The sequence below is a fragment of the Trichogramma pretiosum genome, unplaced genomic scaffold (assembly GCF_000599845.2).
Source record: "Trichogramma pretiosum strain Unisexual culture from Peru unplaced genomic scaffold, Tpre_2.0 scaffold114, whole genome shotgun sequence".
NCBI classification, from domain to species: Eukaryota; Metazoa; Arthropoda; class Insecta; order Hymenoptera; family Trichogrammatidae; genus Trichogramma; species Trichogramma pretiosum.
Genome location: NW_019640798.1, coordinates 27,968 through 52,929, shown reverse-complemented (window position 1 = coordinate 52,929; position 24,962 = coordinate 27,968). Strand labels below are relative to the sequence as shown.

At 49.8% G+C, this 24,962-nt stretch overlaps 1 protein-coding gene across 1 annotated transcript; it reads right to left on the bottom strand.

The window, feature by feature from the left end:
- Positions 1-1,289: 1,289 nt before the first annotated feature.
- LOC106658461 (neurogenic locus protein delta) lies at positions 1,290-19,011 on the bottom strand. The gene is made up of 5 exons (XM_014380456.2): positions 17,834-19,011; positions 13,504-13,564; positions 11,609-11,950; positions 6,825-6,885; positions 1,290-3,236 (listed from the first exon to the last, which is right to left on the bottom strand). The coding sequence occupies exons 1-5, from the start codon at positions 18,194-18,196 to the stop codon at positions 1,382-1,384; spliced, it is 2,682 nt and encodes an 893-aa protein (XP_014235942.1). The 5' UTR covers positions 18,197-19,011; the 3' UTR covers positions 1,290-1,381.
- Positions 19,012-24,962: the final 5,951 nt, after the last annotated feature.

Here is a 24,962-nt window from a genome sequence, read left to right as displayed (position 1 = left end):
AGTGTGTAAGCGCACGGTGCACAACCGACAGACTGTCAATGAACTCGCACACATACACACGCGCGCGAAGGAGTGAAAAAACGAATCAAGGGAAAAGAGAGACGCGTGTCTAACGCTCAGCCCCGCCGTCCTCGTCTCGTCTATCTTGAAAGAGAGAGAATCGAAGAGAACCAAAAATCGTCGCTCTGTATCAATGACCATTTCAACAAATCATTCGGGGCACGCACGCATCAAAGTCAATTATTTACTCTCTCTCCCACATAATATAAGCCGTTGTAGAAGGGACTCTATAAGAGTCAATTAAGATATAGTTCCGTCTTAATCGCGACGCGCTCTCACTTTGATACATGTTCCGTTGAACTCTCATCCGTGTTCGACACCCACACACACGACACCGCGAACGGATGACAATTGCACGGAACGCAAAAAAATAAACGTCTTAACAGTGCGCGCCGCTTTCTAGTTAATATCGTTACGCAATTAATAATACATTTACATACTTTTAACGCCCGGGTATGCCCGGCGATCGTCGCGCTATTTACGAATACAACACAGTCATATTTTTTTTCTTCCTTTTTTTTGTTTGTTTAGTTACTTGCACCTGTATGCGTGAGACGCGCTTTTTTTCTCTCTCGCTTCGATCTCTCGTCACTGGGTCAAGCGCGCAAATCATCCAGCAAGAGGAGAAAAAAAGATCATTCGATTCATTATCGCAACGTCGATCTGTAGAATAATAATGCTCATGCATGTGAGGCCCTTTAGTGTCGATAGCTCATGTACAAAATTAAGTAAAAATGTTTGTTCGTTGCGATAAAAAAAAGAAGTGGGAAATAAACGATCTATCGCGGGGGGGCCTTGCAAAAGCGCCGATCGCGTACACGATGCACACCCATGTCGACGAAAAAAAAAAGAATTAATCATCATCGCATACATCATCATTAAATTACTTATGTACAAGACGCTAGGCGAAAGCGTCTATAAATATATGTATTTATATATTTATATGTGTGTATATAAATATTTATAAATTATCTACACATGTAACGTGCGATAACTAGAGTTAATTAAATTTCTAAATAGCAATCGGTGGTGGTCGACGCACCGACCACTAACACAGCATCCATTTGTTCCTCTTTTTCTTGTGGAAAAGAGTCCGTTTTCTTCATTTGAAAAAAAAAAATTGGTTGTCGGTGTCACGAGGGGCACACTGTCACTATGAGTCAAAATTAATTAACATATAATATAAACAAAAGTCAACAAAAGCGCACAAGGCAGCCGAGCTCTCGAGGGGGTCGTGGCTCTTTGTCTCGCTCTCGATCTATCGTTGGTCGAGCGCGTGAAAAATGTGAAACGACGACGCCGCTTGTTAGTCGGCCGTCTTCTAGACGTCGGTGGCGAGCGGGTCTCGCCTCGCGTAGTGCTCGTCGATGACGTAGACCGCCGAGCAGCCGCCGTCGCTGTGTTGCTGTTGCTGCGTGTCGTCCATCAGCGAATCCACGATGTTCGTGTTGGGCCTCTTGAGGTCGCCGCCGCCGCCGCAGACGGACGCGCAGCAGCTGTCCGTGGCCGAGAACAGGGTGGAGGCGCGCTTGTCGAGCAGCTGCTGCTGGCACGAGTCCTTTTCGATGGACTTTTGCGAGTAGAGGTGCTGGCTGGCCCGATGCGCCGCGGCCTCGGTGTTGAGCTGCTTGGTCGACCTGACCTGGCGACAGGCCAGGTCCTGCACGGGCTCGGCCTTGTTGTAGATGGCCCCCGCAGAGTCGAGCAGCGACGCGTCGTAGATGTCGTTGTTGACGCTCTTGCCGGACGTGGAGGATCGATCGGAGCTCGACAGCTGGCTGCAGCTCGACTGGGCGTTCCAGGTGTTCTTGATCATGTGGGGATCGCCGCCGCCGCCGCCGCCGCCGTTGGGGTCGAGGGGGCCGCCGCTGAGCATGGCCGTGGCTCGCTTGCTCATGCTGCTGTGCACGGCGTTGCGCTCGTTCTGCAGGCGCGCCTCCTCGTCGGCCTTGGCCTGCTCGCGCTTCTGGCGGCGCTTCATGCACATGACCGCGACGACGGCGATGAAGACGAAGGCGGGCACGGCCGTCGATATGGTGGCGATGACGACGACGTGCTCGGTGCTGAGCACCCCCTCCTGGGACTCGGGGGCCGCGGCCACGGCAGCGGCCGATCTGCCGCCGCCGGCGGTCCAGTAGCCGGGCTGATTGGGCCTGATGATGGCGGAGGCGGTGATGGGCTCGGCGCAGTTGTCGCCGCGCCAGCCCGGGGCGCAGTCGCACGAGTAGCCGTTGACGCGGTCGCGACAGCTGCCGCCGTGGAGGCAGGGCGCGCTCAGGCACTCGTCGACGTCGACCGAGCAGTCCTTGCCGGTGAAGCCGGGCTTGCAGAGGCACTGGTAATCGTTGACCGCCGAGGTGCAGTTGCCGCCGTTGGCGCAGGGCTTGTGCAGGCAGTAGTCGACCTTCTCCTGGCACAGCCTGCCCACGTAGCCGGGCACGCACTGGCAGCGGTAGCGATTGACGAGGTCGATGCAGGTGGCCCCGTTGAGGCAGGGCTGGTCGGCGCAGTCGTCGTTGTTGATCTGGCAGCGCTCGCCGCTGAAGCCCGCGGGACAGGTGCAGCGGAAGCCGGCCAGCAGGTCGGTGCAGGTGCCGCCGTTGGCGCAGGGGCTCGGGGCGCACTCGTCGATCTGGCGCTCGCAGTCGGGACCCTCGTAGCCGGCCGGACAGTGGCACTTGAAGCCCCGCTCGCTGTCGTCCTCGCAGGTGGCGCCCCGGGCGCAGGGCGAGTCCCGGCAGGAGCGCGAGCTCACCTCGCAGTGGCGTCCGCGCCAGCCCTGGGGACAGCTGCAGCGGTACTTGCGGGCGATGCTCGTCGATGACGATCCAGCGGCGTCGATGGCCTCGACCTGGGTGCCGTTGGCCGGGCTGGGCAGGCAGGTGCCCTGATTGAGGCACGGCTGGGACGAGCAGTCGAGCAGGGGCGTCTCGCAGTCGGTGCCGGTGAAGCCGGGCGCGCAGGCGCACGTGTACGAGCCCTGGCCCGTGTTGAAGCAGGTGCCGCCGTTGTGGCAGGGCTTGTGATTGGTGCAGTAGTTGAGGTCCTGGTTGCAGAACAGACCGCCCCAGCCCTCGTCGCAGAGGCACTCCCAGGGCTTTTGGCAGCTGCCGTGCGAGCAGCCTGGGTACCTCACGCACTGGTCGCAGAATGGCCCGGTCCAACCGTTATGGCACCTGTTTCGTTTTTTTTTTTCACATTTCATGAAACAGAAAGAAGCAAAAAAAAAACCATGAGACATAAAGCGTATGAATTATTTTTCTGTATGTGTGTGTGTGTGTGTGTTATGCGTGTATGTTGAGAAATTCGCGCAGGCCGGACGCGCCGGTCATTCTCTCTTTCTCTCGTATATGTGCGAGTGCTGCAATTCGTGTGTGTCCGCGAGTTTACGTGTGTGTGTGTGTGTGTGTGTGTGTGTGTGTATACGCTATGCAGCAGAAGCAAGGCAAGGATGTGGTGGCTATTACTTTGTCCACTGCGCGTGAGGAGAGAGAGAGAGAGAGAGAGCTATATATCTATAGCTACGTATACGTGCAGCAGGTCTATAGGTAGGTACACACATGCACACACCAGTGCGAAAAAGGAAGAGAAAGAAGCGGCGGCGGCGGCGTCCGGAGAGAAGGAGAGAGAGAGAGAGAAGCTGAGAAAGAGAGCTGGTATGAGGCAAGCAGGTATATAAGGTAGATTTTAAAGCCGAGGTGGGGGATGAGTCGTAGTCACAAGTAAGCAACGCTGGCCGGCTGTTCCCACGGTTGGAGCCTTCTCTCTCTCTCTCTCTCTCTCTCTCTCTCTTTCTCTGGTCGGGCCGCGCGCGCGCGCGCTTGCGAGTCCACACTCGCTCGGCGCTCTCAGTATGCGGGTCAAGGAAAGGTTACGCTCGCTCGCGCTCCTTTACTTCTCTTCTCTCTCTCTCTCTCTCTCTCACTCGCCTGCCGATTCTTCTCTCTCTCTCTCTCTCTATGCACGGAGAGGAGCATGACTGTAGCATTAAATCCTTAGCTGCTGCTGGATATCGCCGCGCTTGCATGCATGTGAGCGTGTGTGTGTGTGTACTGCGCAAAGGATCGGCGAGAAGAAGAAGAAGAAGAAGCAAGAAGCAAGAGAGTCAGCAAGAAGATCGTTTGCTCCTTTCTTATTCTTCGAAAGCTTCCAAGCTACCTCTGCCACTGCTGAAAAGGCATCTGCATTTCCATTGCAATAAATTCGGAAGGAAGTCGGCTGGCTTCTCTCTTGCGACTCGATCCGATTCGATCCGATTTTTGAGAATTTGACGTACGTTCGAGTTGCTGCTGCTGCTACTGATCGCGATCGGTATATATGGAGAATTCGATCGGTCGCGAGAGGGCAAAAGGGCGAGCGATCGAGCTCGTGGGCGCGTGCGGACAAAAGCAACGATGATGACCATGACGGCGATGATGATGATGATGATGATGATGGTGTGGGCCAATGCATGGGAGCTCTCTGCGTATAATATCGGTTCGGCTCTCTCTCTCTCTCTCTCTCGGTGTGTTTGCATGTGTGCGAAACATTTCATTCCGAATGGGACCGATCCCACGGATGGATTTATAAACGCACTCTGTCGGCGAAACGACGGAGAAGAAGAAGAAGAAGAAGAGAGAGAGAGAACTGAAGGAGGCACACACACACATATACACCGTTGGGAAGGTGGAGGAGAAGTACACGAGGAGGTGTATATATATGTATATAGTTAAAAGAGGATGGGAGGACACGTCGAGACTCGCGCGTCCGAAGCTCGTGGTGCTTTGCGCGACTGCGTGTTTCCGCGACGATTTCGGGGAACGCAACGAGCTGTGCGCGCTTCTGTGACGGCGATTCTCTCTCTCTTTCTTTCTTTCTGCGTCAGAGAGTGTGTGCGAAAAACACGATGGGAATTCGATGACGCTGCTGCCCTATACGTGCGTGTGCGACTGCAGTCAGTGCAGGTCTGTGCGCGCACTTGTCGCACGGCCAGAAAGAGAGAGAGAAATGAATGACTAATAGCCGCACGCATTCGTGATGCAATTCACGCGCTCGAGTGAGTCGAGCGAGAGAGAGAGAGCTTTTCCTCTTTACCCCCTTCTTCGAACTCTCTCAGGCGATGCACATTGTCCGCTGCTGCGATCGAGCTGAAATTCGCTCTCTCTACGCTGCTGCAGCTTTATTGTCGAGTTAATATATATAAGGTATAGAGAGAGAGAGAGAGAGAGAGAGAGAGAGAGACCCGCACATGTATATAATGCGAACTGCCGACTGAGCGCGCGACTCGTCGAGGATCATATACGTATTATTTAGATCTTCGGCGCCGATAAGCAGATGATTTAATAAGACGCGCGCAGGTAGGTAGGTACAGCAGCAGCAGCTTGCCTCACAAACTTGGTCTCTCTCTCTCTCTCTCTCTCTTTCTCGTCGCTCCTTTCGCAGGAGAGTATTTAATATTATAATTCGAGAAACGATATTCGACAAAACTGTGGGAATGAACATCTGGAGACTGTGTGTGTGCTGGATGCGCGCATTATATCCCCAGCGACAGCAGCAGCAGCAGCAGTTCGTGTGTCAGATCGACGAGCGAGAGATCGCCAGCTCCTCTGTATACACACACGCGGACACGCGTGTACTTTTTTTTTCTTTCTTCACTGATTTTTTATTTTATTTTTCGCGGAATTAACGAAAAGAGGAAAAGAGAGGAAGGACGGGTCTCGGATTATTACGAAAGTAAGTTAGAAATCGGTGTAAAATGCCATCCGATCCCGCGTGTATCTCCGTACGTGTGCGTGTGTGTGTGTGTAAGTATTGCTCGCACACACACTTGAGAGCAGCGTCGATCGCGTAGAGAGAGAGAGAGAGAAAAGAGAATTCCAACTGCAGTCAAAGTATTTCTCTCTTTCGTTGCCTTGGCGCACACGTGTGTGTGTGTACGTGTGAATGCTGGTACGTGCTGGTATATATATGAACCACCCACACACGTACGCATATATCCATACAAGAGAGGCAGGATAATCCTGAAGCGGCATCTCGGATCAGCAGAGAGAGAGAGAGAGAGAAGAGTTGCAGCGATCCTCTCTCTGACTTGTGTATATGGTGTATGGAAGGTGAGGGAGAGGAACGACGTCGCGCACAGCAACAACGGCAGCAGCAGCAGCAGCAGCTATGGATTGAATGAGGTGGAGGAGAGATCCGTGTAGACACGATAATGGTCCTCTCTCTCTCTCTCTTTCTGACCGGCTGCATTGCACACACAGCATAGCTGCAGCAGCAGCAGCAGCAGCAGCAGCAGCACACACAGACACAGCTATATATATATATATATATATATGTATAGACTCTGGCACTGCAGCAGCAGCAGCAGCAGCAGAGAGCGCCAATGGGGGGCCGCATTGCAGTCAGTGTCGGCGGCACTGTGTTCTGTGTGCTGCACACACATGCACACATGCACACATGAAGAGAGAAGCAAACCAGATGAAAAGGAGGGTGCATCTCACGACGACCAAGACAACGAACGACGATGGAGAGCCAAGTTTGCAACAGACAGAGAGCGAGATAAGAAAAGGTGCACATCTCTCGCTGCCGTTGCTGCCGCTGCTGCTGCTGTATGTTATGTGCGGGTATATATATGTACGTATGTATGCACATGTGGGTGAATACCGACGTTAAGTATACAGCTGCCTATATACCTAAGTGTAAGTACGAGTCGTGTGTGTGTGTTTGTGTGTGTGTCTAGAATATACACACAGGTAGGTAGGTACACGAATAAGAAGTATACTTACAGGCACTCGTTGGGTCGGCTGCAGTATCCGTGCTGCTCGTCACATCCGGCCAGGCATTGGGCTGCAAAAATACAAACAGAACAAAAACACACACATGAGTATCTTCTATATATAATGAGTAAGAGCAAAAGATCATCGGGCCGCGCGCGCGAGAGAGTTGGGTCGGAGGGGGTGGTGGTGGTGGTGGTTGTTGGTCATCGGTGGAGGGGCATGCAAAGGTTAAAAGCTCGCGCATTCTTCTCCAAAGTGAGCTGCGGAGCTCGGCTATCGGTCGCGTATATATACTAGCCCCTATAAAGACTCTCTCGGCATGCATCGCGCGCGGAGTCGAGAGAGCGCGATTTATAGTACAGGTATATATATTTGCCTGAGCTGCTGCTGCTGCAAGTGAAAGTGCAGCCGCCGCCGCCGCCGCCGCATCTCTCACTGCATCGGCGCGATTCGCTGCAGTTAAGCAGCAGCAGCAGCTCTTCATATTATATGGCAAACGATCCTTATATATGTGCATGTGTGTGTGTATGGGTGCGCTGCAAGTGTGAGCGGACTCGCCGAGAGGGCATAGGACAACCTGACCTTGATACTCTCTCACCGCCGCTGCTGCTGCTGCACACACATCGGAGATCTCGCGAGCAGCAGCTCTTGTATTCTTTGCTGCGAGCGTATGTGTGTATTATACGTGTGTGTGTGCGCGCCGGCAAGCAAACGAGCAAACGCGAGACACAGAGAGAAAGAGAGAGAGATGCAGCAGCAGCACACAAGTAGAAGGGCCTCTTTGGTATTTATAGTCGTCGCAAGCCAAGCCAAGCCAGCAGTACGGCTTACAGTCAAGGGAATGGCCGAATCGCAGAGATTCCTCGACCCGTGGAAATAGAGAGAAGCTTCTCCACTGCTCGACTGCGCCGCTACTGTCATCGAGAAACTCGCTCTTTCTCGCTTCTCTTCTCTCTCTCTCTTTCAGACCGCGCGCATGCAACTCGCTGCCTTTTTTTCATTTTCTTTTATCTCTCTCTCTCTGTCTCTCTCTTTCTGCGCCCAAAGGAACGTATTCAAAAAATAGCTCCGATGTTTAAATGACTGATCGCCGCCGCCGCCTTCCTCGTCGTCGTCGTCGTCTTCGGAGTCTCGCGAAATACTCTCTCTCTTATATATACGAGCGCGCCCTTTAAACCCGTCTAACGACATTAACCCGACGGCGCGTCGTCTCTCTCTCACTCGCTGCAACTTTGGGTCCCAACGTATTTATCGATTTTTCGCCCTTTTCATTACTAACGCACGGGGCTATATACAATACCGTTTGCAGCTCACGCATACACATCGAGGAGAGAGAAAAAATATGCGCGTGTATATGCGAAGAGCGCACGAATTGGTGTGCGTACCATATACGTGTGAGTATAGCGAAAAACGTCAGGAGCAGCTGCTGCGGCTACGAGAACCGGACAGCTGCTCGCTTGGCTTTATATACCGATCGTCGTGTATATATGTGTGTAGGCACACACCGATACACACACATAGAAAGAGAGAGAGAGAGAGAGGCAACGGCGCAGCTGCCCCCCTGCTCGAGTACTACTATACAGTGCGTCGTACACACATACACGTATGCGCGACCTTTCCCCTCGAGCCGCAGCGAGTAGTCTCTCTTCAAAGTTTGCATAGGATAAGTAGCCAAGTAGAGAGAGAGACGGTTGATACGCTCGCGCTATACGTGAGCATAGCTCGGCGCGATCGCATTCGCATATCCTTTTGGCCGCGCGATGGGTAATTCTTTTTTTTTTCTACTTCTCGCAGCTACCTTATTGTTTCGTTCGCGTTAGGAGGAGAGGACAAGAAAGCGTTTGTCGGTCACACGTATATACACTCTTTTTAGCTCCGCATGAGCATGATCGCAGCAGAGGCGCAGAGACTATATATATACTCTCGCGTCCGCGTAAATGTGCATGTGTCCGTGTGTAAGTATGTGTCCCCATAAAAAGACGACGGAGGCCGTGTGTTGGTACGCGCGCGCGCGAGCCATATAGTCAAAGGCAGGTGCAACGACCGGCGAGGAAACTCGATTCGACTCCGTATACGACGATCCGCGTGCGCGCACACACACACACACACACACACACACATACACGTTATCCTTAACGTGCAGCACTGCAGAACTGCAGCACAACCTACCAACACACATACACAAAGCGAATATATATATGTACGCAGGCTTAATAGCCGTTGGGCAAGAAAGTTCAACATTGCGCGCGCGAGGTAAAGCTGCGAGAGAGGATGTGTGCGCGACGAAAAGTTACCGTAATTGTCGGACGCAGTGCGCAGAGAGCCACTGCACACCTATATATATACAGCCTTTAATAGTATGTAAGTGTGTGTCTGTATAAGCACGCCGCGCAGCTGCATGTATATTGTATATATATATACGACGACACGATCTATGGACTGCCTTGGCTCGTCGTCGCTGTGTGCTCCTCTTTGGCCTACTTCGATTCCAGCGCTATAAATTTTGCGAGATGCTTTTCGCATGCGAGTCGGAGAGAGAGAGAGTAGAGAGTAGGGTATATAAGCTGCTGCCCTCGAGCTCGCTACTACTACTATACGGAAGCCCGATGAGAGAAGAGGCTCTGCGGTGAGGCGCTAACAACGCCATGACATCGGACCCGGCTTATTATTATCTATATTAAGAGGACAGTCCACACGCATAAATATATCTGCAGCGTGATCTGCTCGAGGCTCGCTCGATGGGCGGAGGCGTCGTCGTCTCGTTTATAAGTAGTCGCCTCGGCGTATATAGTAATTTCCCAAGCCACAAACGACTCCCGAGCTCGAACTGCTGCAGTTTAGTAGCCCCCAACATCTCACAGTGTTTTGTATAGGTATATATAGACGAGCTTGACGTTCGCTCTCTTGGCAGCTTCCACGCGATCGTCCGTGCATCGATTTCGGAGGGAGCAGAAAAGGAGCCAACTCCTGATATTTGGACACATTTTTGGGCACAGAGAAATACCGAAATCGAGTAACACGATCCTTTTCAACTTTTCACTTCTTCTCTCGTAGAGCGTGAAGAAACTGCGCTGCTGCTGCTGCTGCTGCTGCTGCTGCACGTGAAGCGCGGCGCGAGTGGTGTAGTTTAGGCTGCTGGCATGCACACGAGAAAGAGCCGTGTGCCTCGTGCAAGAGAGGCAGGTTGAAGAAAAAAAAAAACAGCATCGTTGTAGCAGCAGTAAGGGAGAAAGCAAAAAATTTCGCTGCGGTCCGCAAGACTAGACGCGATGAATACGAGAGAAAGAAAGAGAGAGAGAGAGCAAAGCCGAAGAGCCGAGCGAAAAAGAGGCAATAGTCGCCGATTTTCGTGCAGGTAGCGTGTGTGTGTGTGTGCTGCGGTGCATAGTCGCGTCGGGCCCCTGACTATATATGCATAGCTGCTGCCTCGTGCTCAGCAGCTCTACCTGACTGACTGAGAGCCGAGCAAATGTGTGTATATAACTTTGTACGTGTGTGTGTGTGTGTGTGTGCCTTGCGAAGAAGAGAAGAAGAGAGAAGCGAAAAGAAGCTTATGGTGCCTTGTTGCACGAAGCGTGGGAAGCAGCAGCAAGCAGCCGCTCTCTTCGCTTATATACACACACACGTATATGCACGGCACTCGTTCTTCTGCACTCACTCACTCACACGTGCTTATGTATAGCCGCGACTATACACACGTATATATGTATACTCTCTTCGGATCGCGTATTTACTCTCTCTCTCTCCTAGTGCTACGTCTTCCTCGAGAAAAGATGCTCCGTAAGACCGCGTATGCATCCCAAAACTACTTGTGCCAATATAGCGTTTATAGGTGTCTATCTATATATAGGTAGAGACAGAGAGAGTGAGTATCGAGCCACTCCTCAACAGTGCAAGAGAGAGATGCATCTCTTTCTCTCTCTCATCGAAGCCGTGAGAACACGAGGACCTTTCGCACGCCGAGCGACTCTCGCGTAAGCCAGGCCAGCGAATTTCGAAATATCTCTTTGTGCACCTTTCTTTGTCGTCCGCGCGTAGGATACCGATTTTTCGAAAAAAAAGACACACACACACGGAAGAAAAGAAGAAGAAACAACAACCGTTTCTCCAAAAGCATAGTATATTGGAAGTGTGTGTGTGTGTGATACTTTTATAACGCGAGAGCGAGAGAGAGATTATTTACCAGCGCGCCGAAGAGTCGAGTTATAAAAGTATTATGTACTGTCTTCTCTATCTCTCCGAGTCTCGAAGACTCGCACAACCTTTTTTACGGCCGCGCCGTTTGCTGAATTTTAGCGATTTTTTGGCAGCAATTTCTGGGGCTTTAGAACTAATTTTTCCGAAAACAAAAATTACCGCCGGTCTATTGGTTGGTATATACAAGCGATTCGCGAAGCCTCATCATCTCCTCTTATTATTCTCATGATGATGCATCGAGTAAAAGAGAGAGAAGAGCTCACGAGTAAGAGAGCTCGCTCGCGCGCGCGCGGCTGGCTAATTTTCGAAAATCTGCACGCCGGCGTCGGGGATAATATATAATGGGCCTATATATGCTCGCTCGCGCGCGCCCGTGCACGCGAGTATAGTATAGAGAGAGAGAGGGGCCCCTTTGCGCGCGATACATATAATGAGGCACATAGCCAGCGCGACTCCGACGAGGATAAAAGAATACATATCGATCGGTTCGCAACCTAAAAATCGTTGTAAAATTTAGGCTAAGGGAGAGTCTTGCGCGCGTCGTCGATGATAAAGCGTATACATAAAAAAGTTGGTAAAATAATAATAATACTCACGAGTAGCGCAGTAATCGCCCTTCCAGCCGGACAGGCAGACGCGCTGGCCGGCGCTCGAGCAGCGATAGTGGCCGAAGCTGTCGTCGCGTGGCCTGCACAGGTTCTCGCAGCCCTTGCCGTAGTAGTAGGGCGAGCAGGTCACCCGGTAATCGTAGAGCATCTCCGAGCTGTGGGACTTGTGCTCGTCCTCGACCCACTCGCTGCCCACGTCGAGCCAGCGCTGCGTGGCCAGCCGCGTGATGATCACTCGATTGTTGGAGCCGCTGCTACCGATGCTGCTACTGTGATAGCTGCTGTTGGTGTTGCTGTTGTTATTGCTCGATGCAACTGCATGATGACCACCTGATGATATTTACAAGAGAGAGAGACAAACATGAGTATTGAATTACGGCGCATAATATATAGGTGAACAGACGCGTACGCACACATGTAGATATAATACATACGAAGACACACGAGTCCGCAGATATCGTATTTGTTTACATTTATGGCTCGTGCGCGCGAACGAACCAACCAACGACTCGCGTGTTATACAGGAGTGACATAAGCAAATTAACGGAGCAGCTATAAAGTGATTATTGAACTCTCTCCGGTATGGCCCGGAGCATCTCTGCGGCCAAAATAATATATACAACGATGTGTGCCACAAGGCATGTGTATCTCTCGTAAAAGTACAACATTGCGTAGGAGAGACGAGCAGCAGCAGCAGCAGCAGCAGAGAGGAGAAAACGAGCGAGAGAAACGATCGGTAGCCGATTGGCCGCGAGGCCTTTTTGCGCCCCAGACTTCCGCAGAGCCGTAGGGCTCCTCTCTCGCTCAGCTCGGCTCCGTGTGCAGTCACGTGCTCGCTGCTGCTTATAAGTGCACTGCATTAGGACAAAGAGCAGAGCTATATAGCAGTACACGTGTATGTGTATGTATGTACGCGAAAAGAAAGACGAGGAGGAGTAGGAGTATAGGTAGGAGAGAAGTATATGTGTGTGTGTGTGCTGCAGCAGAGTCGTCGTGCAGGTGTATGCTCTGCACTGCAGCAGCAGCAGCAGCCTCATGAGAAAGGAAGCAGAACAGCATCCAGCACACACATTGTCTCGCTCTCTCGCTCTGCGTGGCCGTACACTTATGTACACTTTTTTTTTTGCGCGTGAGCAATGCGTATTTGTAGCTCGTGTAGAGACGTAATATGGTCGATGATGCCCAATCCAATTCACCACGAGCGCGCGGAACTGCTCTCGGGCAACCAACCCCCTCCGGACATTGTTTCGTTACTTTTTTTTTTTTCCTCGACTCCTTTTGCGCATTACAATATGTGTGCTATACGGTGCGGCCGCGAAATGAAATGAAAAAAAAAAAAAAGGGAGAGAGATAATTTTTTTCATGAATGAAAAATTCTACGGGACTGCGGCGTGCGTATACGCGTCCGTATTATTGCGATCGTGGGCGCGACGGGGTGGGGGCTGCTGCTGCTGCATATGTGCGAGTGTATGTATATGGTAGTAGACTGCACGACTGCGCTCTACGTATATAGCGTCTCGTGTTACACGCGCGTACGCAGGACACAGGAAGGAAACACTATATACGGTACACGCCACGTGCTGCTCGTGTTGCCATCGTCGTCGTCGTCTCTCTCTGTATACATATACAAACTACCCACCCACGCTCTCGCCATCGCAATGATGCACAATACACCTTTAATAATACGCTTATATGTACTCTCGACGCGCAACACACAACCGGGATTGCACAAATTTGCTCGCGCGATAGGATGCCGTCGATCGACTCTCTGTGTGCTACGGAGTGGCCTTTTACCGATCTCGAGAGAGAAAACACGTGCGCTCGTCTTCGTATATTATATCTTACATGTGTGTGTATGTATAAATAGTATTTCAAAAGCTTACCTTTGGACGAAACGTTGTCGAGACTGTCGTGGAATGCCTCTACGATCAGCGAGAAGGTACCCTGTGAAAAAAAAGAAACGATTAGTTCCGATTAGTTGTCACGACTCCTACAAACATGCTATAACATCGTAATATTATATATCAGTAGTAGTAAAATATCGAAAGAGATACAAAAAGGAGGAGACGCGTTATTCTATCTATATATATTCACGCGTTCGCTACATTGAATAAACAGACATTCGAGCACGTTCCTGGTGGGCCTTGGCCCACCATCACAATCATCGCTGGCAAAGGAACTAAATTTACAGCGGAAAAGCACATAGCCTTCCCTAAAATAACAACGCTCTCTCTCGTTCGTTCGTGTTCGCTCGCTCGACATCCGCGAAATCAATAGGGATATTTCAAAGAAAAGCTCGTGTGCGCGCGGCCCGAATCGTTTTTTATCTTTTCCGCGCGTATTCGAAAAACCCATCGTGCCCGCTTCATTAGTGCCACACGCCGCGCGCGATCATCACGTATTACGTGCAGTTTATATGTATATATGTACTCACTTACACACACGCTGAAAAACACATGTGCATCGATCGAAAGGCTATTTTTAAAGGTTTCCGAAAGTGACAGAACGAAACTTGTTGCAGCGTGCGGTACATACTACATGTACGAGAGAAAGTGATCGAACGAGCGAGCGTACGAAATGAGGGGGAAAAAAAGGAACGACGCGGTGGTGCACACAAGATGCAGAAGATGCAGAAAGAGAAGCAAGGAGAATAAGAGAGAGAGAGAGAGACTGCGAGCTATGCGGCAAAGAACGGATATTGCTATTAATTTTTCGAGGTCCGATTCACTATCTCGCTCGAGAGTTGAGTACATAAGTATAATAGACGGAGGCCTCGAATAAGACGAAGAAGAAGAAGAAGAAGAAGGAGACGAAGGAGGAGAAGAGGAGGAGGAGGACGTCCAGGACGAAGTAAAAAGACGACTAGGACGAGGACGACAAGGAGAGAAGGAGCAGCAGCAGCAGCTCTCGCTCGCATAGGTGCGCAAGCATGCATGCAGCATGTGTGTACCTCCACACACACACGCAGACTATATAGCAACAACAACACAAGCCAGAGAGAGGCCACGAACGGAGAGAAAGAAAAGGTGGAATCCGCAAGAATATCCCGGCGGAACATTTGTCAAGGAGCTGAGTTATGTGTTGCCTCGGTCCGCGCGTATTTTTCGAAATACGACGCACTACTATTACTACTACTACCAACGCGCGCGCACACACACGTATACGAAAAAGGGTTCTTGCTATGTCGAAATAATGTAGCCCTGGCCTTTATACATATCCTCGCACGCTTTCGATTGCAGCAGCAGCAGCAGAAGCAGAAAAGAAAGTAGTAAAGGAGCGACGAAAAGAAAGAGAGAGATAAATAACCAAAGAGACAAATGCCACCGTGATCGTTCGCTAATTTATTACAGAGATTGAAATTGAGCCGGCAAAAAGCTGAAAAAGTCTTTCTCGAAAAGATACGCAGCTCGCACCGGCTATATCTCGAAATACCTGCGAAAAGACCGAGAGAAAGAGAGGTAGCGAACAATGTAAGTGGTTGCTGCCGTTGAAAGACGCGCTGCTGCGCAAGGGAGGATGAAAAAAGAATCCACGCACACACACACACACACGCGCGTGTTTCGCTGCTGCACACAGACACCGTCATAAAATACATTCTCGTCACACGAGCGAAAATATATATTTGCGAGCCGTACTGCAGTGGGTGAAGAAAAACGCGAATCGATTCGAGAGAGAGAGAGAACATCGGCAAGTCGGAGCTCGCACGATCAGCTGACGCAGCAGCAGCAGCATCGACACATCTCGAATGAGAGAAAGATAGAAAGAGAGAGAGAGAGAGAGAGGGAGAGAAAAGCACGTGTCGCGCCTACGGCGCCTCGCGTTCTCACGTTGTGTTTTACTCTCGGCCGCGGCTCGCTCTGCGCAGCACGCATACAGAAACTCGCGGGCAGAGAACGATCGGCAGAGAGAGGACGAGAATGAGAATGAGAGAGAGAGAGAGAGAAAGAAGAAGAGTATATAAATATGCTATATATAGCGGCTCTCCTATATACATATGTGTGTGTGTGCGTATAGGGAGCGAAACGCGAAGAGCATCATTGAGCAGCAGCAGCAGCAGCAGCAGCAGCAGCAGTAAGGGAACATGGCCCGAGGACGCAAAACCATTTCACCGTTATTATGCCTCGACTGCTGCAGCACTAAGCTATATAAGCAGCACTGCAGGTATATATACCTATAGGATATTACTGTATTATATATATAGCATTTTGCTACTCTCTTCGGTGACTACCTGCTGCTGCTGACTGGACTGCAGCCCAGCCACAACGTAACAAGGGCTTTCTCCGAATTTCCGAACGCGATATATATATCTACTAGCCGCAGTGTATAGGGCCTTTGTGGCGCGCAGGGCCGCTGCTGCTGCTGCTGCTGCTGCTGCTACGCAATGCTATATACAACTACAAGCGAGCATTTCGGAAACGCGCGCCAGCCACGGCAGAAAAATTACTCTCCCAACGCGCGCAGTGCAGTGTGCTGCAACTTCGTACTCGCGAGCTCGTTTTTCTCGCTTCGAGATTCTGTTTTTATAGCTCTCTCGAGACTCTGAGAGAGCAGCAACTCGAAAAACCGACTCGACTCGACTCGCACTCACTCGGCGGGTCTCGCGAGGGCTAAAAATATAATCGGCACCGGCGCGCACTGCTACAGTAGTAGTAGTAGTAGTAGTACCTACACCGGAACGAGAGTAGCGCTTATATGCCCATCACGAACCGACTACAACGGCTCACTCTCTCTCTCTCTCTCTCACCCAAGGCAAAATGTTTATGGGTCGCATTATCTCTCCGGGATGCGCCAGAACTACTACTTTGTAATCACGTGGAGAGCTGCTGCTGCTGCCGCTGCTACTGACCCTCTCGACGAGACGCGTATTATACGTATTGTATCTCACTCGTTCTACATTATATAGCACTGCAGCTATTAGCCATTCATAATATTCTCTCTCTCTCTTTTTCCGTGTATTTGCTCCTATCGCGCGTCTGCGTCTATCACACTGCCTATAATAGCGCGTCTATGTGTGTATCCGTCTGCACGCGACTGTGTGTATGTGTGTGTGTCGGTAAGTAAACAACGAGCGGCGAGTAGACGAGAGACGCGACTGTACACTATAACGCCTTGGAACATCATAATATCGCGGCTCAGCTGCCAATGATGCGCGTCGCTGTGAGTCATTTACAAATTAGCGTCCGTTCATTAATCAGCTCGTCTCGTCTGCGTGTTTATATCACTGAACCGCGCGGGCAAGGATTTTTCGGCGGCAGAAAATAAAAAATTAGAAAGAAAAACAGCCGGGAGGTCCCGCTATTGTCTCTCGGCCCTATTTAAGGAGAGCCGACTTTCTTTACCGCTAACGCCAGGTGTTTGGGTATTAACCAAAATTTCTCCGATCTGCCCGATGTTGTATTATACATAATGTGCGTACTGTTGCGTTAAACGCCAAGCCAAACTCGACCGATGCTACACTTATACCGAATTCACGGGCGCTCGCGAGAGACCTCCTCCGTACGTTATACACGAGTATTATCTATGCGGGATCGACGCGCTCGACATGTGTATCATTATAAATAGTATAAACAAAGACGATGGCTAAACGTCAAAGTTCGGAGTCGTTGCTCTCCACACCGGTAGTAGTAGTAGTAGTGTATAGTGTCGCGCAGCAAAAAAAAAAGAAAAACACAATTGCTTATATGTAGCTATTCAAATGCGTTATACATTGTACGAGAGAGGATACGTTATAGACACGGCGCGCAGCGCAACGGACCTCGGCTTGTACCATAAATCATTGAGCTTTTTATTCAAGCCGAGGGCGAGAGCATGTATATAATTGGAAAAATTGAATCGAGAAGCGCACCGACGACGATCGGACATCGTAGCTATATAGCATAGAAAACTCTCACAAGCGCAAGTGTCGTTTGTCGCATATATATACAGAGCACAGCACAGCACAGTACGGTACAGTGCCGATTCTCGAAAGTCCGAAAATAAAGGCGACAAATGCTACTATACACAAGTTGAAGAAAGAAGGCAAGTAAAAGAGAGCGAATGGCATTCGAGGAACGCCATGCATATATAGCGAGGGTAGAAATCGCCGGTAAAGCGTTACAACGTTCGAAAGTAGGGGTTGAAGCGCACACACACACACACAAGTATAGTATAAACGCGGCACATCTGGCGAACGACGCTAACACCGAACTGCGAGCGTTACTCGAAGGTACTTACGGGCCAGGTGAAATCAAAGGGGAAGCTGATGGGGTTGGTGAAGTCGGACGTGTTGAGCTTGAGCTTGGCCGGATCGTCGAGCACGGGCGTCACGACGTCGCCGTAGGTGCACGGCGTCGACGTGTCGATGTTGACCTGGTACTGCTTGAGGCAGATGCGGAAGCGCACGCGGCAGCGCCCGCTGCACTCGTCGCTGCCGGGCCGAGGCTGGCCGGCGCAACACTTGCCGAGGCTGTCCTTGCCGTTGAGATTGTCGAAGCGCTTGAGCCTGAGCTCGAACACGCCCGAGGCCGAGGCCAACTGCGTCGTCAGGCCGAGCAGGGCCAAAAGCACGATCAACGACCTGCGGATGCTCGTCGTCATTTTGTGGTAGTTGCGATGCGATTCGTCGTCGTCGTTGTGCAGAGATAAAACGTCGTCGTTGCGTAGGATGCGTTTATCGGATCTTGGTCGCTTCGTCGTCGTATGTATATAACGAACACTAGCTACCGATGACGAGGATGTCGTCGATGGGCTGCGGCGACGAGTCGTGAGGCAGCGCTGCAGCGAGCTCAACGAGAGGACGCGGCATGACAGACTCCTCGCGACATCGAACTCGTGATCTTGTTTATTTCCTGATTCTCAGCAAACAACACACTTTGATAAACACTGAATCATGCACTTTTATTTATTTATTTTTTTTTCACTATATATTCACAAGAGATCCCTTGAGTAGTCACAACTTATACAAATGCACAGACACTGGGGCGTGTTGTCGTTGATACGCACTGAATTACGATGTACAAAAATGAATTGGGATCGTGGATGGAATCGTCAATGAATCAATGAGTGAGTGAGTGAGTGAGTGAGGCACACGACACACAACACAACTCGTTCGAACGATGATGTATTTTTGTAATGGTAATATTAATGTGTGTTATGAGAAGGTGAAGGAATGAATGAAGGTAGTGAGCGAGCGAGCCTTACGATGTTTCGCTTGTTAACAAGCGCGTATGCCTTATATTATTGTTTAGTGTGTGTGTGCGTGCGTGGCTCGTGTGCGATCGGCTCGGCGCTCCGGGAGAAACTGATGCTAGCTGGCGGCTGCTTTCTGCGCCTCCGCGCCGCGTTATAATACACACATACACACACAGATCCAAGCGGCGGATTCGGCGGTGCGGTGCGGGGGTAGCTTATAGCCTGCCTGCTGCTGTATATACCATATACATGCGGCGTTCGAAAATTGCGAGAGACGTCGGTGGGAGAGGGGATGGACTGTATACTAGTAGACACCCGGCGTGCTCCGCTTTATGCGAAGCAGAGAAGAAAGGAGGGGAGGGCTGCTCTACACGCACGACTACGACGACGACTACTAGCGCCGCCCTACGGCCGATTCGCCAAGCTCTACCGAGCGCTGCACCTTCCAAGTACTTATACACGCTTATACCTACGTTATACATCCACCGCGAGTGCAACCCCGTATATAGGTGCAGAGAGAGAGTAGATTTTGGAGCAGTGGGGGTTGAAGAATCGAGGCTCGTTGGCACCCCTACTACTACTACCCACTCTGTGTAGGATATTTTTTGGGATTTTTTCGAGGGGGGAAGCTCGCTGCCGCCGAGCATTGCTCCGTAATATGGACCTACGTATAGTATAAACGCGCCAAGCTGACAGCTGCAACCGATCTCTATGTGTGCGTATGTGTGTATGTATTTGTGTGCGCCGGCTGCAGCACGCGCCACCGACACCCCCACCACCATCGTCACTCATCCACGAGCAGCGATCGGAAAGCTCGACAAATAATTTCTAGGTTTTACCTGTATACTACGTCCCCGAGCAGTCCTCAAAATTCAAAATTGGAAATTTTACGTATACACGCGGTATCTCGCGAGTATCGCACGGTCGAATCGGGCAAAAAAGAAGGCAATAAAACGAAGTAAAATAAGGAACGAGGGCGATTGTCGTCAATTAATTCGGAGAGCGATGATACACGTCACGCGCGCACGAGCTCCCAAAGTGGACGCGTCAACTTCCTGGGCAAGTGAAACGCCTCGCTCTCTCTATATATATAGCTATCCCTTTATAGGATATATACATGTCTGTACGTATGAGAAGGGACGACGACGACGACGATCAACGAGCGGGATTAATTATGTTTATTAGCGAGCGCGTGTCCGACTGTAGTGTATGTATAGCTACAATTGCTCCGTGTGCGAGTATGTGTGCAGTTCCGAGCTGGCAATAAAAATTCACGCGTATGATATAGGCAGGGCCAGCTGTGGACGACTCGCGCGCAATTACCCGACCTTTTCTTCCTTCTTTTTTTTTTTTTAAATTTTATTATCAATTCCGTTTGTCGAATATACGACGATGATCGCCCCCGACTTTTCGGCTATACGACTATTCGACTTTTTCCTATTTTTATTACGGCTCTGTTTGCGCAGCTATATACGCAACCAACCGGAGAGAGAATCGGTAATAATAATTATTGTCGCGCAGGTTTTACGAGAAAAACTAAGCTACGCGCCGCAGCTGTACGCTTAATAAGTACGTACCTCGATACACGGGCACACACGCCTCCCGATAATCCGAACGTAATCGTGCATCACTACACGGCTTATACCGGAAAGAAAATCCTATACACATTTACATGTTTTTTTTCTCCATAAATACTACAGTAATATAAATCGGTGTGGCACGCGCCCGGGCATCTGGAGCGACGCAACATTGCATAATGAGCTATAGCCTGCAGTGTCGAGAAAAACCACTCATTAAGCTCGCTGGACAATCACAGCTGACACGGACGTATACAATACGGTACTAATATGATACATTAATATATTATACGAGTCGGTAATGGGACGTGTGCGCCGCCCGCCCGGCTCGCTACTTACTCAAGTTGACACTTTCTAATATACATCCGAAATGTACATACAACTACTTCGTGATTAAACGTGATCCGCTATTACGTAAAATCATAATTTTCGTCATAATTCCTGAGCGTCGTTTTTCATAATTTTACATCGTTCCTCATTTTTTTTTTTTTTTTTTTAATATTCGACTAGTGTTTCTCGGTCTTCCGTCATTTTTCTTGCCCTCTATACGTGCTCCTACTGCTTGGCTCCTTTTTTTCTTCTCGCGTACATGTACATGCCGTGGCACGAGCCGCGCTCGCGCGAGACTTTACACGATCTCTCGCGCGCGTATAATAATATCCATCGGTACACATAAACTGAAAATAGAATAAGAGCCCCACGAGTGCTGTGTTATCAAACATTGCGAAGCTGGCAAAAGTTTATATACGCAGCAGCGGCGGAATATAATCCGGGTCACACACGAGAGTCGCTCGGAGCTTTCGAGCCTCGCTCGCTAAAGCCTTTGGGCTCACCAGCTATAATAGAGCCTATAGCACGTGTGTGGCAGAATCGATCTTTATAAATACGATACATATATTTGGAAATATACACGGCGAGAGATGAATGTTTGTACGTATAATATACGCACGGTGCTGTGTGTATATGTAGTTGCGTTGCGTCAGTGCGCAGAGTGCGAAAAAGAGAGAGAGAGAAAAAAGTGTTTTTTAATTAAAAGTTGGTGCGGTCGAGCGTACGCAGCAATTTGTACACTAGCTCTAACTACCGCGGCTCCGCGAGTCCAAAGAGTTGCCCAAAAATTTCCATTGTAATCAGCCCGAGTGACTCGAGATTCTCTGTACGCGTCGCGCGCGTTAAGTCGAATAATTACTGCGGGATTAGGCCGCGATACACGATCGTTACGGTAATTCTCTAGGCCACTGCAGCAACAAAGTAAATAAAAAAAATATCGTACAAAGTATTCGTCGAGGATCGAAGATGATCGCTGGAGCAAACAATCGTACGAGCGCGTGACCTATAGCGTAATTAGAGCAGCTGCACATGACTCCGATCGGCTATGTCTATAGCGTACTGTATAGCTACGTAAACACAATCGCGATGTGTTTATTTTTGCGTTTATATACGTGCGCTGCTGCGTTTTGCTGCCGCTGCGTCGGTGCGGCTCCAGGATCACTGCTGCTTCATATACCACCGGATATATAATGTTGGTGCCGCGTGTGCAGCCGGCGGCCGACCTGTTGAACCGCCACCACCTCCGTATAAGAGCTAGAGAGATCTCCCGAGCGCGCCAAGGACCGGAAGTCACGATCTGCTACTACTATACTCCCTCGACCGTCTTCTTCTTCTTCCTTCCCCCTTTTCGTCGTGGTGCCACTCCGTCTTTTTTATTTCTCCCTTTTCAGTCGAGATCAATAAACAGGAGCAGCAACAACAACAACAACAACAACAACAACTGCCTGACTAGGTCATCCTCGCGCAGTAGTTCTCATTGTCTAAATGTATATATATCCTACTTCCTGCCACGGGAAGTAAATGTATACGTATGGCCAGTGTATTTTATATTTACGAAGGGGTTAAACGGCGCGATTCCACGTACACATACGTACGTACTCTAGTTGCATCGTTCAATTGCGCCTTCTGCTGCTGCCTACTATTGTCCTAGTGTCGCGCTAACCCAATTTTTTCTCTTTTTTCTCTTTTTTTCTCTTCTTTATTTTTTTCCACCGAACTAGAGGCCGCACCAGGTGCTGCTGCTCCTGCTGCTGTTGCTTACTAGGAGCTACAACTGCTGCTGCTGCTGCTGCCTGTGTCCTAGTAAAAGCGACACGTATTCTCGCTAAGGCCCCGGATCGCCACCTGCACTACTACTACACTTTTACGCTACTTAATCACTTTACTATACTATATATATACGTAGCCAGTAGCAGCTTTTATTCTACATAATGAGACGACATTATGCCCGAAAACCGCAGCTCGTTAGTAGAGAAGAAGAAAAGTCGAGAGAGAAGACGGATCCCGATGGCGTTACTTTTATATGATACTTCTGCGAGCGAGCGAGAGAGAGAAAAGCATCTTCTCGCTTTTTTAATAGCTAGTTCCGGACCACTCGAGTGACAATTCCGACTGAAGCGGCCAAATGCCATCATCATCGGTTCCACTTGACTTTTCAAGTGGCTTCGGCGATCGTCTTGTAAATATATACGTTTTATATACAACGTACGCCTCGAAGGAAAAAATAAGAAAAAATTTTATAAATAAAAAAAAGAACTGCAGCTACCGCTCGATGCCTGTCCGATGAATGATTGATGAGACGCGTGCCTATTATGAAGCTTTCTCTCTCGAGTGCTGCGCCGCACGCGTTAAAACAACAACAACAACAACAAAAAAAGAAACAAGTTACGCGAGCCAACAAACTATATACCTATACATTTAATTATTATTAAGCAGCGCAGAGCTGCACAGCTATACCTATAAGATGTATCAACGAATCGGGAAGGAAATTTCGAGGATGAAAAACCAGGATGTATAAGACATAAGCGCGCGCGTGTATATGCGCGTACGCCTCTCCTCATACCAATCAAGCGCCGAAGATTATCCGTACATTGCCTTATATCTCACGTGTGTGTGAGTGTGTACATTTGCGCACGAACGATTTCCGATCGTAAAAAAAAAAAAGAAGCAAACAGAAGCCTGACGCAATTCGAAATGATAATAATAAAAAAAAGAAGGCGAAACGTTTGAATTATCGTGGCGATCGGCGCGTGTCTTCCGTCTAACCTCGGCGCGATATTGCCGAAACTCGGTGACTCGGGAATCGGTAGCTAGCCGTATTTATTTCAGTACGAGCATAAATCAGCAGCAGCAGAAAATCGGCGTGTAATTAAGGAAGTCGGATACCTAATTGCGGTGACGATTAATTTCCATCGATCGGTTAATCGGATCATTTGCTCGTCGTCGTTGTAGGCTCGCGCGCGACCTTGAATTCCATCTCGAGTGTGTGTACGAAGTAGCAAAACAATATGCGCTTTCACGTACGAATAAATATAAATATACGGAAAATAGGCTCGTGGCGTCGTCCTGTCCTCCGCATCCGGAGCAAAGATCGTATATATATATTCCTTGCTCGAGTGGTGTGCGAGCATTAGAAACAATTCCAATGATAATTGGATTATAATTATAATCGAGGAATTATAATTGAGAGATATGTGAGGATGGTAACGCGCTAAGATTTCGAAGCTGACATAATCGCGGCGCCAGTGCCACTATAGAGTTCAATACATGATCTCGAGACAGTATAGTTTCGATCCTCGAGCCGCCACGTTAATGACTCCAATCGATCGTAACGTAATCGTGCGGTGGCAAAAACATCATCGTACATACATCAGATCATGTATGAGTAAATCGCAGCTCGATAAAGCAAAGACATTAAGCTCGCGAAGCCTATCGACGTCGGACGTATAGAGAGAAGCTCGCGCGAAAGGATCCGGATCGATCGTTGCGGCATCCATCCACTGTGTGCAGCTGCACGTACTACCTAGAGCGCGCACTAAACGATCGCAATTGAAAAGCCGCCGCCGCCACCGCAGAGCCTCGTCATTGTGCGTTCGATTGGCCTTCCGGCTTCGGTATACTACACACACACACACATAGGGACTTTGCTTCTTCCTTCCGGCCCAGCACCGAGGCACAGTCCGGGCGAAATCGCCGCTGGCTTTCTCGATGATGGGCTATATATACCTGTATGTAATAATAATAATATAGGTACTGCATCCATGTTATATAGGCACGCGCCCGCACGAAAACGCCCGAGCTCTCGAGAGTCTAATGAGCGACCGATCGGACCCGAAATCGGCCAAGTACATAAAACGAAATAATCTGGCCCGATGTCGTACTGGCGGCGGCAGCTGCGACCCGAAGCCGATCCGAAGTTATATCACTCGCGGGGCTTCTTTGGCGCGCATCGCTCGACAAAAGGTGTCGTGCTAAAAAACACGATGCGCATAGCGCGACAGCAGTTCGCGCGCGCCCACGTGTGCAGTGCATTATATATTAGGCACTTTATGCAGCAGCAGCAGCAGCACTCGGTGTAATCCGATCGTCAGCGACGACGACGACGACGACGATTTTTTTTACTTTATTTTTTTTACCTTTTTCAACTTGGACGCGTGTCTAATGAGACGCGTGCGCATATATGATTCGTAGTGCCTATATATATATATACGGAGCCAAAAGTTATAGTACCGTCCGCCTACACAATGCTGTACATTTTCTAGGCG